The sequence below is a fragment of the Papaver somniferum genome, chromosome 10, assembly GCF_003573695.1.
Source record: "Papaver somniferum cultivar HN1 chromosome 10, ASM357369v1, whole genome shotgun sequence".
Classification (NCBI taxonomy): domain Eukaryota; kingdom Viridiplantae; phylum Streptophyta; class Magnoliopsida; order Ranunculales; family Papaveraceae; genus Papaver; species Papaver somniferum.
In genome coordinates this window covers 141,444,024-141,459,816 of record NC_039367.1, presented here as the reverse complement: position 1 = coordinate 141,459,816, position 15,793 = coordinate 141,444,024, and the positions used below count along the sequence as shown (strand labels likewise).

Here is a 15,793-nt window from a genome sequence, read left to right as displayed (position 1 = left end):
AGTTCGCAAATTTGAATTGTTACTTTGGCTTACAAAGATTTACCTTTAGCTTGTACTTGCATTTTCATCTTTGCACCATCGATTTTGTTCCATGATCAAAAGTGGTCCAACTTTTCGGAAGTATTTTGGACTGAAATATGTTGTTAAACCATGTTTACCTTTATCTTGTTGTGCAGAATTCGTTAGATGAGCATAAGTTATTATTCAGTTTATAGTGTGACTCGATAACTATGTCATTATCTTATTTTTAATCTTTTATCATCTTGCTTAATTAGATTGTCACGTTGTTGAATATGTTTTGAAACTGTTGGCTTGTTTGCAGGTGCTGATGGGGATCAAGTTAGCAAACAAGCTGAATCTGGGGATTGCGCATATGTGGTCAGAAACTATCGTCGAGGTGATCTTCATGGTTCTCCGCAATGCTTTCTTTATTTGTCAAATTACTAATTTTTGTTGTTTAACCATGGTCCCTTCTTCAAAACCAAGATCTTTGTAGTTAAACTTCTAATGCCAATACTGATTTTTCCTACAGGTACGTGCAAGTTCTGACTTCTGAGTTTGGGGGCTTCAATTTTAATTTGTCATTAATTAAACAATGGTCTCACCTTCAAAGTCAGTACACACGCAGTCTCTTGGATGTTGGTACTTTAAGTTCGTGGAGTATCATTTAAGGTAAACATCAAAATTTCCATTTATTGCACCATTCTGTTATATTTTTTGTTTGTTAGTTAGCTTTATAAGTGGTCTACTTGTTTTGTATGCAGGGCACACTTCCTTGCTAATCCTTTCTAAATTAACAAGCATTTGATGAAGTTGTAGCATAACTCGATGCTGGAGATCGGTCCCAGCTGATCTTGGAATCAACCACTTTAAAAGTCTTTATAGATATAAGGTATATATGATGGTCTTGTTTTACGTATTTTCTATTTATTCCTCTTAAAACTAATTTATCTTGTAGCTCATTTTGGACAGAATTTGTCCTGTAGATCATCTTGTAATGATGTTTTCTATTATGAATGAAACTTGAGGTACAATGACTTATCTAATATGCGTACATCTGCTGGAATATTTTTTTGTGTATGCTGAATCCTGCATTTTTAAGTTTCCAGGTGAATTTGTTAGTTTATTCAATTGTCCTGTATCAATATCCTAAGCATTTGCAGTCTAGGGGTTTCTTAGTTGAGAGTTTCTTTTAGATTCATCTAACTATAACTAGGGAATTTTATTTCAGATTAATGGGAAGTAATTTGGTGTTGGTCCAAGTCAGGACAGTGACACGCTGTTCGTTGGCAATACATGAACAATGGAAGCTGTAAGTATGATGACACCTTCTTGATTGATTTGCGTTGATTCGGATGATTCCTTGATCTTCAACATAGTCAAGGTTCTATCCCAGTCTGTTTATGTACTTACTCCTCTTTCGGTGTAAATCTATTAAACTGGGTCGCATTATTTGTTGCGCAGTTGAAGGAAAAACTGATACACTATGGCGTTCATAACTTTGAAGACTTGACACTGGTCGAGGATACTAAAAATGAGGGGATGAATAGGGGGTTTGCTTTTATGGATTTCGGTACTCGTTCAGATGCTTTGGAGGCATGCAAGCCCTTGCAGAGAGGGATGTTTTGGTTGGTACTGATAGGCCAGCAAAAATTTCTTTTGCAGACACTTCATTGAGATGGATACTGCCTGTGTACCTGCTATAACGATTATTGGTATAGGTGAATAGCTTGTCCTTGTCCGGTAGTGTTTAAAGTTCTGCAAGTTCCGTGTCCTATGTGTATTTTTGTTATGTTTACTAATATTAGGTAGTTTCAATTGCATGAAAATCATAATAGGAGAAGACACTCGGACATTGTGGAGTGACAAGTGACAACAAAGTACATAAGCAACAGAAGGCTCAATGATAAACAATAAGTTATGTGCCTAAAAGATCCTCTCCATCTTTACCTAGGTAGAACCTTATTTGTACTTACTTAGATTTTATCATCTTGTTAGTTAATGTAGCCTTATTCAACCCACCTGGTGCTCTAAATGGCATAAGTTTGGTTTATTCTATGAGGCATATTTTATTATATTTTTTAACTATTGCGAACCTAGCATGAATTGTTTTTGTTAAAGTGTACAAGGTGTCTACTATATTGCAGAGTTTTAATAGTTCCTAACATGTCCTATAGACTGGATGCAGTATAAATAACATGGTTGCTCTGTCATACATGACCATCCTATAAATTACATAGGTAGTTTTGATTTCTGCAGATCCCATCATGTTATAGTAGTCTTAATAATAGTAACTTGAGGTTTCTAATGTAATGATGGATTGTTACATGAGTCTTATAACGTTGATTGTCATTTGTATTACCTGCACATATATGAATTTCCCCAAATTTTGTTGCTCATTTACACCCTATAGTTATAAGAGTGTTCTTAAGTATTGGAGAGTGTGAGGTGACGATCAGTAGGAAACAATTATGGTCTATATCATCTGGATTTTTTGATAGTTATGAAACAATTATGTGTTCATATTTTTTATTTTTAATTACTTTGTGCTTGTGTTTACTTCAGTATAGTTTTAACAACCTAAGTTTTTTCTCTTTTCGTACATCAAAATTTTGGGAGAAACTTGAAGCGAACAAGAATGCCCATGCCACCACATGTTATGCAAGTCATTGAAGAAGAATTTGCAAAGCTCCAGCTGTTAGGAGCCACATGTTGGGATGTCTATTTCCTTTGTCCTATGGTTTTGATTGCTTTTAGTTGATTTCTTTTGATGCAATCTTCATTTATAACAAGGATACAATATTTACTACCCTATGAGCAACAATGCTCTGATATCTGTTATAGCTAGAATTGTCCTTATATTCGATATACTTGGTTGAGTGTTTCGTGTTTTGAGTAAGTATGTATTTGAATGCACTTAATATGCCATACATCTTTAGTATATTGTTCTGCGAATACAACATAGTATTGGTAGGGAAGCTTGCCTTAGGAGCGAACACAACTGGTAATGTGTAGTCTGGCGACACTATATAATATTTATTTTTTGAATATGAGGGACAAAAAGCATAGTAGGAGCTAGCACAACTGCCATATGCTTACCCATGTACGATATCATTCGCAAACGGATAGAAGAAATTACCCTCAAGAATGCTCCTTACTTGAAAACTTATGTACCCTTAGTTTCAGGATCGAAAGTTGTTAGACCTTTTCTTTAACTTATTGCCTCTTTGAATGTCGTGTTTGTCTCTATTAAGCTTAGGATTTCTAAAGTCTCTTCCCATGTTGATAACCATCTAGAGTTTAAACATGTGAAATAGTCTTCTCAATTGTTCTTTGACTATGTTATAAGCAGATTAGATTACTAAAACAGTTATGTGAGTGATAATTTATGATATGAGAAAGAATCTTAAGACTATGATAATACTTTTTTATATATTTTATTGAAGAAGTCTTATTTGTGGATCCGTAAAGATCTTTATGCATCACTAATGAAGTTTTTGTGCTTAGGGTCTGCAGTGATCTACTGGCATTCTTCATGGAAAGTGGTAACAAGGGTTGCAAGGTTGTTTCCTTAACTGCTGAGTAAGCTGTCATGTGCTTCTGCGAGAGTAAGTTTTTCTTCTTTGCATCTTGTATGATTCATGACTGTTACCTATCCTTAAAATATTTTGAATTGTTGTGTTTTGATATGTAGGTTCTCATGATATCCTAGTGACTTTGGAGCTTACACCACCATAGTGAGAGGCATGGTAGTGTCAAGACATTTTTTATATGTTTTTTTTTGTTTTGGCATTAGCTCTGTAGCTTTAACATTTTGATTCTTGCCTGTGATACGTTGTCGGAACATTGTCTATTAGTTTAGCATGTCGTTAGAAATTACTAGCTAGCTTGGACATGTGTTGTTCTGAACTAAGAATTTCATTCTTATGTGTAACTTTAAACCCAATGAATGAATGAACGAAAGTTGAATTCTCAATTGGTGTTTAAATTGGACTTAAATTTGAATTTCAGTTTGGGTTTCATTTGACTTTGACTTGACTTTTCCGTGACTTTGACTTGAGTTCCATTTGACTTGAGTTTGACTTGAGTTCCATTTGACTTGATTTGACTTTGATACAGTCAGATTATTTCAGATTTAGCCATTCAGGCATTTCAGCAAATCTGAATATATATTTTTTTTATATTATAATTTAAATATGAGACCCACGGCTAAGGGTCTGTACCTCGTAACCCTTAAAATCAGTAATTATTTTTGAGACTCATAACTAAGGGTCGTACAAAACAACGACGCTTTATCAGAGACCCAACAGAGACGGTTGGAAATGGTCGTATAACTCGTATATATGACTTGTCCTGACGATCGCAAAATTTCTGTTTTCCACTAGTATAGCAAAGATATTTATTTTCCTAAATTTCTGATTTTCATAAAGTATCAGTTAATTGACGTACCTTCCGGCTTCGAGTTCATTAACTCACATTCCAGCAGTTGGAGACGAGCATCTTTCTTCCTTGAGAACAACCTGTTGAGAACATCCCATGCTTCCTTCGGCGTGGATGCATCCTCAATATTGATCCAATAAATCATTCTCGATGGTAATTTTAATAACTTACATTGCTTTCTTAGCTTTCATACGTTATTTCCACACAACTTCTGTATCTTCCTTCGGTGGTGATTCTATATTACTACCATGGAGAACCTCCCAGAGGTCCGTCCTTCCAAATAGGACTTGATACGCGACTGCCAGTACTTGTGGTTGGTGTGGTTCAACCAAGCAACTCCAGCCGTGTAAATGAGATCCGACATCGTTAATGGAAACTGCAAGATGAAACTTAGCTTATATAAAGACAACTCTTTTTATTGATGTTTAGAATATCTCACAAAACTAAACACAAGATCTAATCTTGCTCATATGATCAAACCACAACTTTGGTGATCATATATATAGAACTAGAACTTTCTTTTCTAATCATATTTCCTTATTACATGTATTCCCTTTTCTTAGAACTAGTTGACTTCTAATTCTATTAGGTTTACAATAATTTCTTAATCTTGTCCTAACCAACTTGTTAGTGACTTCTATGTTGAAGTTTAATCAATGTTCTCCCCGTTAAGCTTCAACCTTACCCGTGACATATCTTGTACTCCAATCAATTGTCTCATTTCTTCAAACTTGATCCTAGCTAATGCCTTTGTCAATATATCTGCTTTCTGCTCAGTTCCTGGTATGTGTTCAACGTTGATGATCTCCTTCTCGATACATTCTCGAATTAAATGATACCTTTTATGAATGTGTTTCGACTTCCCATAAAACACTGGATTTTTAGTGAGTGCAATTGCAGACTTATTATCAATCTTGATGAGAACTTTTCAGGTTCTCTTCCTTTGATTTCACCCAACAGTTCTTGAAGCCATATTGATTGTTTAGCTGCTTCTGTTGCGGCCATGAACTCAGCTTCACAGGATGCGAGGGATACAGTGTATTGCTTCTGTGAACACCATGTAATAGGTGCTTCTCCTAGATAAAATATATGACCAGTTGTACTTTTTCCATCATCTTGGTCAATACTATGACTATTGTCACTATATCCAACAATTCCTCTTGATCCTCCTCGACCATACTTCAACCCATACGTGATTGTTCCTTTTAGGTATCTTAATATTTGCTTCATCATGTCACCATGAGACTTGCATGGACTTTGCATATAACGACTAGCTACTCCCACAGAGAAAGCCAAGTCTGGTCTTGTGTGTAACAAGTATCTAAGGCATCCAACATTTCTTCTATAACTTGTTGGATCAATCTCAGCTTCTTCTTGTGCCTTTGAGACTTTAAGTCCAAACTCCATTGGTATCTTAGTTGGATTACAAGTTTCAAGTCATGCTTGTTTCAGAATTCTCCTTGCATAAGATTCTTGTTTAATCTGAATCCCATCTACTCCTTGATGGACTTCTATGCCAAGGTAATAAGTGAGTTTTCCGAGGTCTGACATCTCAAACTTTGATGACATTTCTCTCTTGAACTCATTGATCACCTTAAGGGAGTTGCCAGTCAAAAATAGATCATCTACATAGACTGCAATCACAAGAAGCGTTCCCTTTTCTTCTCTTTTGTATACTGATGTTTCTTTAGAGCACTTAACAAATATGATTTATCTTAAGATTTGATCTAACTTTGTATTCCAGGCTCGAGGAGCTTGTCTTTGACCATATAGAGCTTTTGATAACTTATAAACCTTATGCTCTTGTCCTTTTACTTCAAAACCTTCTGGTTGTTCAACATACACATCTTCTTGCAATTCACCATGTATGAATGCTGTCTTAACGTATAAGTGGTGAATTTCCCATGAGTTTGATGCTTCTTCTGCTATTAAGAGACGAATTGTCTCTAGTCTAGCAATTGGTGCGAAAACTTCATCAAAGTCTATGCCTGATTCTTGAACGTATCCCTTAGCTACATGTCTTGCCTTATATTTGTTGACAGTTCCATCATCATTTCTTTTAACCTTGAAGATCCACTTAAGACCAATCACTTTTACCTCACTTGGCTTATCAACTAGAAACCAAGTCTTGTTTCTGTTGATTGAAGTAATTTCTTCTCTACATGCTTGTATCCATTTATGCGAAAGCTTTGTTTCCTTAAAGTTTCTTGGTTCGTCATTAATGGAAAGTAGCATAATCTCACATTCTTCTGCAGCTTGAAGAACATAATCCTCCAGATACTGTGGATTTTATATCTGTCTTGTTGATTTTTGCACTGGAATGGGTTGAGTTATTTCATCGATCTCTTCTTCTTCTTCTACGTCTTCGTTATTCTCAGTGTTTTAATTATTCTCTTCTTCTTCTTGATTAACATCATTGTTTCCATTGGTATTGATGATTATGGGTCCTTCTCCTTCATCAATTACTTGACCCCATCTCATGTGAAACATTCCTGGATCCCTACTTGGTCCATCATTAGTTTCTTTCCAGTTCTAATGTGTTGTCTTATCAAACACCACGTCGCGACTTACTACCACTCTGAATGTTGTTGCTTTTGGATAACCTTGATGCGTTTGTTTCCCAACTAAACATGATTCACAGATCCTTGATTCATCGTTTATCTGTGGTATCCCTCAAACCATCTTGTTCTGAGACATAGTTTTTAAGGTTCTGAAACTTATGTGTCCTAACCTTGGGTGCCACTTCCATGTCTGATCTTCCAGTCTCATATTCAGACACAATAACCTTCAAATCATGAGACTTATCTTGTAGAGTCTATTCTGTGAGAGTGAGACTCTGACTAAAAGTCTTTCACTTGGGTCATGAACTGTTAGATAATCTTGTCGCATTCTAACATCACATCCAACTTCTGTAGCTTGTCCTAAACTTAGAATGTTGCTTTGTAAGTTTGGGATGAAGTAGATGTTTGTGACAAGCTTCTGTTCTCCGGTCTTGCTCTGAAATAGAATTGATCCTTTCCCTTCAATTTCTACAGAAGATCCATCCCCAAACTTCAGAAAAGTAGTGTCTCTTACCAGTCATGTGATTGCTGGCTCCATTATCTAAATACCAGATTCCTTCTTCTCCATCCTTTGATTCGTAGTTCTTTGGTATTAGTTTCCATTCGTTTAAGAATACAACTTCGTGCATGAAAAGAGCTGTATCTGCTTCCCTTGTTTCATTCTTGTTTGCTTCTTCCATCTTTTGTATTCTTTCAGGGCATACAGAGGAGAAGTGTCCTGGTTTATCACATCTGTAAAAAATAATGTTTGATATATCCTTCTTTTCTTTCCCTTGGTTTTGATCATTGTGACTTGTTGTTCTATCTTGTGAGTTAAACCTTCCTCCCCTTCCTCGGCCTTTGTTTACTCTACCACCTCTTCCACGACCTCTTCCTCTTGTCGCAGAGTTTTGTTGGTAAGAGTTTGTGTACAAGAGTTTTCCTTGAGTTTCTCCATTGTTTTCTTCATCGAGGATTCTCTCTTCATATGCTTTCAATCTTCCAATTATATCTTCATAGCTAGTCTTCTTTAAATCTAAGACTTGTTAGAGAGAAGCTATGATATGAATATACTTGGATCTTGGTAAACTATTGAGAAACTTCTTTACCAGTTTATCTTCATCAATGGATTGTTCAAGTGACGCAGCTTTTGAGGCTATCTCTGATAGCTTTCCTTCAAAGCTATCAATAGTATCAGTGTCTTTCATCTTCACTCTTTCAAATTCTGACATTAAGGTTTGTAGACGGGCTTCTTTAACTCGATCAGCTCCGAGATTACGTGCCTTTATTGCATCCCAAATTTTCTTTGAAGTTTCCTGTTCACCAACTTGTAGAAAAAGACATTCTGGTATTGCTTGAAAGAGTAATCCAATGGCAACATTGTTTTTGTCTGGGTCCAATGAACCAGGATCAATTGTTTCCCAAACTTTGTATATTTTCATCAGTACCTTCATTCTCATGGCCCATACTGTGTAGTTTGTGGCGTTGAGGATTGGAACTTGTATTGATGGTGGCGTGAACTGTTTTGCACCCACAATGGTGGTTCGTTTTTCATGGCACAGAAACAAGCTCTGATACCAATTAATGGCAACTTCAAGATGAAACTTAGCTTATATAAAGACAACTCTTTTTATTGATATTTTGAAAATCTCTCAAAACTAAACACAAGCTCTAATCTTGCTCGTATGATCAAACCACAACTTTGGTGATCATATATATAGAACTAGAACTTCCTTTTCTAATCATATTTTCTTATTACATGTATTCCCTTTTCTTAGAACTAGTTGACTTCTAATTCTCTTAGATTTACAGCAATTTTTTAATCTTGTCCTAACCAACTTGTTAGTGACTTCTATGTTGAAGTTTAACCAACAATCGTGATCCTTGCGACACCCTATCGCAATTTCTATGGTACCCGACCAACACACTCACACTCCTTGTGACTTGCAACACCCTATCGCAACTTGTATGGTCCCGACCAACGACTCACAGTCCTCCTCCACTGTAAATTGTCACGGATATGATCTCAACTTCGGCGGCGTCCCTGACCGTCCCGCTCTGATACCAAATGTTGAGTTTGAGAAGCAAAGTGGGCAGAGTTCCACTGGTGAAAAATCGTAATTTTATTAATCATAAGTTTAATTTACACACCGTGCTCTGTACAAACACTCAAACCTACACACAGCCTCACTTGGAATTGATTTCACTCGTATACTTATTTAAGCACTCCACTCACTGACTTTACTCCTACCTCCTACTCGATCAGTAAATCTCTTCATCGATGCTGCGTGAGCCCCAGCTAACTCTATTTATACTAGTTGCTCACCGACCTACATGAACACTCTAGAAAACCGACTAAACTAATCTTACACATTTGAAAATTCTAGAATACCCGCCCTATTACTTAGTCTAGATAATTCTATGCCTTTCCAGCTAATTTGTACTCTGGATAGTTCTAGAGAATTACCAAACAGACTTGGGCTTTATTGGGCTTCGCAAATGAAGTTTGTGTTGATATCTCAACATTGGCATGTTGCATGGATTGACAAACTGTTAATTAGCTGCTTCAAGCACTAATTCTTGAGGGCAGCTAACTGCTTATATTTGACATATAAAATTTGTGACAGCCAGTCATGGTTATGACTAGCTAGTGATTTCGATGGTTACAAATCCATACTCAGACTCGAAGTGAAAGGATGGATTATTGGTGTCAAGAGGTCTTTTTGAAAGAATGGAGTGGTGTCAAAAGCTCTTTCGTTTCTAATAGTGACTTTCATGTTGATAACCTGCTTAAAGAGTCAGTAAGAGTTATTTTTTCAGTGTTGTGTCCATAACGCCGTCTCCCATGAATGATCTATTGTTGGATTGGTTTTTGTCTTTCAGTTTGCAGCTCCCTTCTGCGACCGAAGCAAGAATTGAACTTCAGGAGAAGCAAAACAAATGGCGGACAACATACTAATTATCTTGATTGGTTCCTTAATATGCAACAAATGTATCCCATGCAGTAAGTGAAGAGAAATATTAAATCTTAGGGCAATACAATGGAAAAAGAAAGTATTACAAAAAGTTATTCATCCCAATATCAGAGTAGGGCAATACAATGGAAAACGAGACCAATGTTCCAAAACACTATACTTTAGTCTTCATGAGCATCATTATGGTGAGTGATTGTCATCCTCAAAACCAGGTTAGCACCAACACACCGCCAATCATTTGTTGTCGTAAAATAGTTTGGAAAAAAAATAGTGACCATATATGTTGAGGCAAGATGATTGGAAGAGAAAAAATAGTGAACTGCTGAGGTAAAATAGATATAAATAAACATTGTCAAAAGCATTTGTTGAGGCAAAACCAGATAGGAAAAGAATTAATAGCCAAATATAATTATATGAGGCAAAACAGATTTATTTTTTTCTTCTAAAAAGTGACATACTGAGGCGAAATGATCGAAAGAAACAATACTGATAGTCATTAGACAAGATAGATGAAAGAAAAAAAAATATTTGTTGAGGCAGAATAGATGAATACCTGACTAAATTACGGATAATCATTTGCTGATCAGGCAAAACAGACGGAAAAATTAATGACAATCATTTTATGAGGCAAAAAAGATGAAAAACGTATCGAAAACAAAACAAGTGAAAATTCGAGTCTCATATGTCTTTTGAAGGAAGAAGAGATCTAGGACCAGATCTCCAGCTAGGAGCATGGCCCAAACTGCCCCGAGATGATCCTACACAGCAAATACAGATTCCACTTCTCACACTCCCTCACCCTCGCCAAAACTTAAGCTTCTCATATGGAATACTTTTACTAGAAGAAAAAGGAAATTAAGAGAAAATAAGTATCACAGTAGATTTGTATTTATTTTTTAGTAAGGGTGCACTTAAAATTCTGTGTATCGTCAAATAAACCATACCTGCGCGTGAACTTTGAAAATACTCTAGCACTCCCACGGCGGAACCAACTCTTACTACGTGAACCTGTAAACAATCAGATCAAAATCAGGTTAGATGGTAAATTCAAATGTTGAAGTGGGTGGGTTATTAACAAAAACTACATGAAGTAAAACCACCAGACTGACATACAAGTAAACAGTCAAAGCTGATTACCTGCACGGAAAATACTTCTTTTTATTTTGTTTTCTGTCCTGGACCTTTTCTTCGACAGCGTTCTACTTTTTTTCAGTGGCAACACAGCTATCTTGCATTCTGTTAGACTCACCAATGTATCACTAGCATGGCTGCAAATAATAATAGAGAGTTTTTTTTTATTTCCTTCTTATAATCCATACTAAAATCTAGAACAGGGTAAAGTAGTATTTGAATGTTAATTGACTAATGAGTCAGAGAAGAGAGAGGGATAGTACGTACCTGGTAGAAGCAGCAGGAGTAGAGGCACTCAGGTCAATGAAGCGATCAACGTACAGTGTACGGAGACTAGGGAGAGATGCCAAATCATAAGTAAATGACTTTTTCAGCTTGTCACAGTTCTCAATCCATAGTTTAGTGAGGGACTTCCATTCTCGTAAGTCCTGTAGATAAGTTAAAGAAGGGCAATTTCTTAACTTTAATGAGTGTAGAGAGTTGATGCCGGTGTAGTTGAATACCACGTCTGAACGTATATCATCATCATCGCTGTTGTTGTAGTTTTGAATGCGAAAACCTTGAAACTTAGAACAGCATGAGATTTCTAGAGATTGAAGATGTATGTAGTATTGGAGTACTCCCAGTGGGAAAAAGTTAAGCTGTGCAGAATCTTGTATAGAAATGGATGTGATGAGAGAGCCTGGTCCTTTACCTTTACCTCCTCCTCCTTCAATAGCTAAGATCGAGCCTACCACTTTGTCGTTGGTATTACTTAATTCCAAGCTATCAAGAGAAGAAAAGGAAGTTAATGGTGTGGATCTTAACTGGAAACAGCCACTGATAATTAATCTTCGGAGGGAAGGGAAGGAATTAGCCGAATATGGTGGTGGTGGAGCAAGCCATTCTTCTAAACTTGACATATCGCTGAGCTTCAACTCAATTAATGAAGGGAATACTGTTACTGTAAACGATGTCGGTGATGATGATGGTGATATTTGATGATAAAATTCTTCACCCAAACACTTGACTGAATTCATCCCATCTATATGAAGAACCCTGAGACATGGGAGCAAACCCATCGGCGGAAGCTGCTCACAACTGTTGCAATTTCGTAATTTCAGTTCCACCAAATTCGGAAGATAACTAGGCGATGAATCAAACCCGCCCATCCAGTTTGGAAGCTCCATACCGCTGAATCCTTTTATAAGCAGTGTTTTCAAATTAGGATGTGGTTGCAGACCTTCCAACACCTTTGAACTATCATCTATACCCTCGCCGTCCCAGCGCAGCTCCAGAAGTTGAATATTTTGCTTATCCTTTAGTTCTGCTCTTGCTGCATCTTCGATTCCTCCCACATTCTCTAGATTTTTTATCACCAACACTTTAAGGTCGTTTAGGCTTGATAAATCTTGGATTCTGCTGTGATGATTTGTCGTGGGAACCTCTTCCTTCCCTACCATGTATGACTTCAATTCTTCAAGGCAGATTAGCCGTTCTATGCCTTTTGGCATTTCATGATAGCTCCTTCCACGGTGCGTAAGACGTCTCAGTTTCGGCCAATGTTCAATTTCTTTGGGAAGCCCGCATTCAGATCCTAGTTCCACTATCTCTAAATTCCGGAGGGTGCTAACACAAGCTTCAGGCAATACTTTGATGCGAGTTCCATTCAAATTAAGGCTCCTTAATAGAGTCAACGCACCAAGGTCTTCCGGTAATGCTTTTAAGTTCCGGCAAAACATGAACCGGAAATCCCTTAGACTGATGGTGGAAGAGAGCCATAAAGGTAATTTACTAATTGGAGTATATGAGATATCGAGGCGACTGAGATGTCTGAAAGACCCGATATCAAGATCAGGCAAGGTTTCAAATTGAAGGCAGCGGAAGAGATCTAGTGTCTGCAGATTTCTTAGTTGATTGATAGATTTAGGTAGGTCATGAATATCGGAGTATGAAAGATTCAGGTGCTCTAAAAGTTTTAAAAACCCAATGTCTTGAAGAATGATATGAACGTTTGTGCAGCGATAAAGGACTAATGTCTGGAGATTATAGAGTTTTCTGATGGACACATTGTGTAGTACTTTGATATTTGAGTATGACAAATCAAGGTACCTCAAATGTTTAAAATCAGAAGCAAAATATTGAGATTTGAGAGGACGCACACCAAGCAAACATGCTACCCGTAGACGTTTATGAATAGATAGAGTATTAACAGGCAGAAAATTGTTTTCAAGGGAGAAAAAAGAGCGCAACTTTTTAGCATCCTGCACATCTGCTGAAAATATTTCTGATGTATCTTTACCAGAAATATTGTTTTCCATTTCACTTGCATCAAGAATGGTGACCTCGGCTTTGGAAACGACACTAAGTGCAAGATCATGTACTAAGCCATGCATCTTGAACGTCTTGATTTCACCTAATTCATCCTTTTCCACATCTTGAAAAAAAGAATTAGATAACAAAACTTGAAAATAACCATTACCAATATCTTGGAGTGAATTTTGATTTCTTACATGAGATGAATGAAGGAATCCTTCAGCCATCCACATGCGAATTAATGTTTCTCGATTAATCTTCCAACCCTTGGGAAATAAAGACAAGTAAGAGAAACATTGCTTCAAATGTGGTGACAAATTATCGTAGCTCAATCTCAATATTGGTAAAACATTGGTTTGATATTCTGATTTGATTTCTGTTTCGAAAATATAGTCGTTAATGTATAACCAATCACTTTCAGCATTGTTGGAGTACAAAAGACTACCAAGAAGCTTTGCTGCAAGTGGTAAGCCAACACATTTACTTGCGATCTCCGCTCCTATGGTGCACATATTTGGAGTCTCAGATCCTCCACCAGGAGCAAAAGCTCTTTGCTGGATGATAGACCAACATTCAATGTTGGGCAATGGTTGTAAATTGTATGGTCGAGACACAGAAGATGATACTAACAGTTCCCTCGTGGTTATTAGTATTTTGCTCCCTGGAGCACCAACATCTATAAATGTCATAAGTTTCTCCCACTCCTCAAGACCCATCGACACATCGTCGAGCACTAACAAGTATTTCTTGTCGCTCAGATTTCTCTGAACTTCAGTTACAATATTGACATCTAGCACATCATCACACTTGGTTTCCTTAATGCACTCCAAGATGCTTCTTACAATTTTGTTGACACCGAAACCAACAGACACACAAACCCACATTCTAAGGTCAAAAAGTCTCACAATCGATTCATCTTGGTAGACCAAATGGGCTAGCGTAGTCTTGCCTAGTCCACCCATACCCGCTATGGACACTACATTGTCACTAGGTTGACTAGATGCTGGAAATGATAACGGAGCATCCATCGTCATTAACAACATCTTTATGATGATTGATTTTTCTTTCTCTCGACCTACAATCTTTGAATCATCCACCAAGGATGTTAGCCGGGACGGTTTCAGATTAGTTGGACTATCAGTAAACGTACACAGCTCAAGACTAGCTATACTTTCCGATATAATATCCAATCTACCATTAATATCTTTAATTTTCTTGGCCATTTTAAAACGAAAACGCAATGAGCTGAACGAAATATAATGGTTTACCTTACCTACGCCTTTTTCTTGTGGACGCATGGCCTCATACGAGAACTCATCCAATACATCATCAACATCATATGCAGCATCTTTAAGCTTTCTCAACCAAACTCTGACAACCTCCTCTGTTTCTTGCCTGTTTTCAGCATCATCTGTTACAGGTGCAATCTTCTCCAAAGTTTTCTTAAGCCTCCGTAGTTCATTTTCGAGACCCCAACTGAGACCAAACTCCTTATGCGCAACAGATCCTAAGATGGACTCTGTAAAAGAGCCTAGTGTTCTCATGATGTTATTTTCACCGGCAACGGCTATTTCTGGCATGATCAAATACGTGAACAGTTATGTTAAAAAAAAATGTTGTAAATTTGGTTTGTGATGGATGTTTAATGGCACCTGTGCGATAATGTATATATATTTACAAACCAAAAGGCGCGTTATTACGGATTCAGCTCTCAAGAATTAATTCTACTAGTAAATTAAGCCACTTGTGTGTGATCTCTTCCTCGCAATTTGTTCATTATTCTCTACTTATTTTTTTTATTTCTTGACTGAGTTCTTCTTGTCTCTAGGTGATCAGAATCTGAAAGAGAATGTCAAGATAATAATTAATTAGGTAATTAAAAATTCGTGAAATCGCAGGAACTACGGGCCTGCTGCTTGAATTTGACTATCTAGCTATCTCAAAGGGCATTAAACGATTTAATTAATCCATAAGGGCATGACACGATTTCTACAATATTTTTCAGCATGTGTATACGTACGTTCATCCCGGTATGCGTTTGTCAAATGTGTAAGTATGATAATTGAGGAGGCAAAACTGCATTACCATTGTATTTATCTACTGTGGCAAGACACAAAAAATTACTCCTAACTTATCACGGCACGACAAGGGTATGCGTGCACTCAATTAGCAGTTTTTTCGTGCACTTGGACCGAATATGAAAAATTTATACACTCTGCTTCGTGAAGGAAACGCGCCCTGATTAATGATCTCATTAATTTTCTGTATGATTAAAAATGGATAATGCTTGAGGTAAATACCTTCAAATAATCCTACCTGACCAATCACCCTCTCTCCAAAGGACACCTATAAGTGACCGTTATTTTTTTTATTACTGTTCCCTAAATAACAGAATCAGTTACTTGACCACTT

At 37.0% G+C, this 15,793-nt stretch overlaps 1 protein-coding gene and 1 long non-coding RNA gene across 3 annotated transcripts; one reads left to right on the top strand and one right to left on the bottom strand.

The window, feature by feature from the left end:
- Window positions 1-317: 317 nt before the first annotated feature.
- Window positions 318-816, top strand: LOC113318701. Its single transcript, XR_003344773.1, has 3 exons — window positions 318-397; window positions 533-672; window positions 765-816. It is a non-coding gene; the product is annotated as an uncharacterized LOC113318701 (long non-coding RNA).
- Window positions 817-9,985: 9,169 nt separating this feature from the next.
- LOC113319498 (disease resistance protein RGA2-like) lies at window positions 9,986-15,001 on the bottom strand. 2 transcript variants are annotated; one of them, XM_026567750.1, is made up of 5 exons: window positions 14,650-15,001; window positions 11,354-13,491; window positions 11,093-11,223; window positions 10,900-10,963; window positions 9,986-10,793 (listed from the first exon to the last, which is right to left on the bottom strand). In XM_026567750.1, the coding sequence occupies exons 1-5, from the start codon at window positions 14,959-14,961 to the stop codon at window positions 10,751-10,753; spliced, it is 2,688 nt and encodes an 895-aa protein (XP_026423535.1). In that variant the 5' UTR covers window positions 14,962-15,001; the 3' UTR covers window positions 9,986-10,750. The 2 variants fall into 2 exon arrangements, with proteins under 2 accessions (XP_026423535.1, XP_026423534.1); XM_026567749.1 differs by having other exon boundaries at window positions 11,354-15,001.
- Window positions 15,002-15,793: the final 792 nt, after the last annotated feature.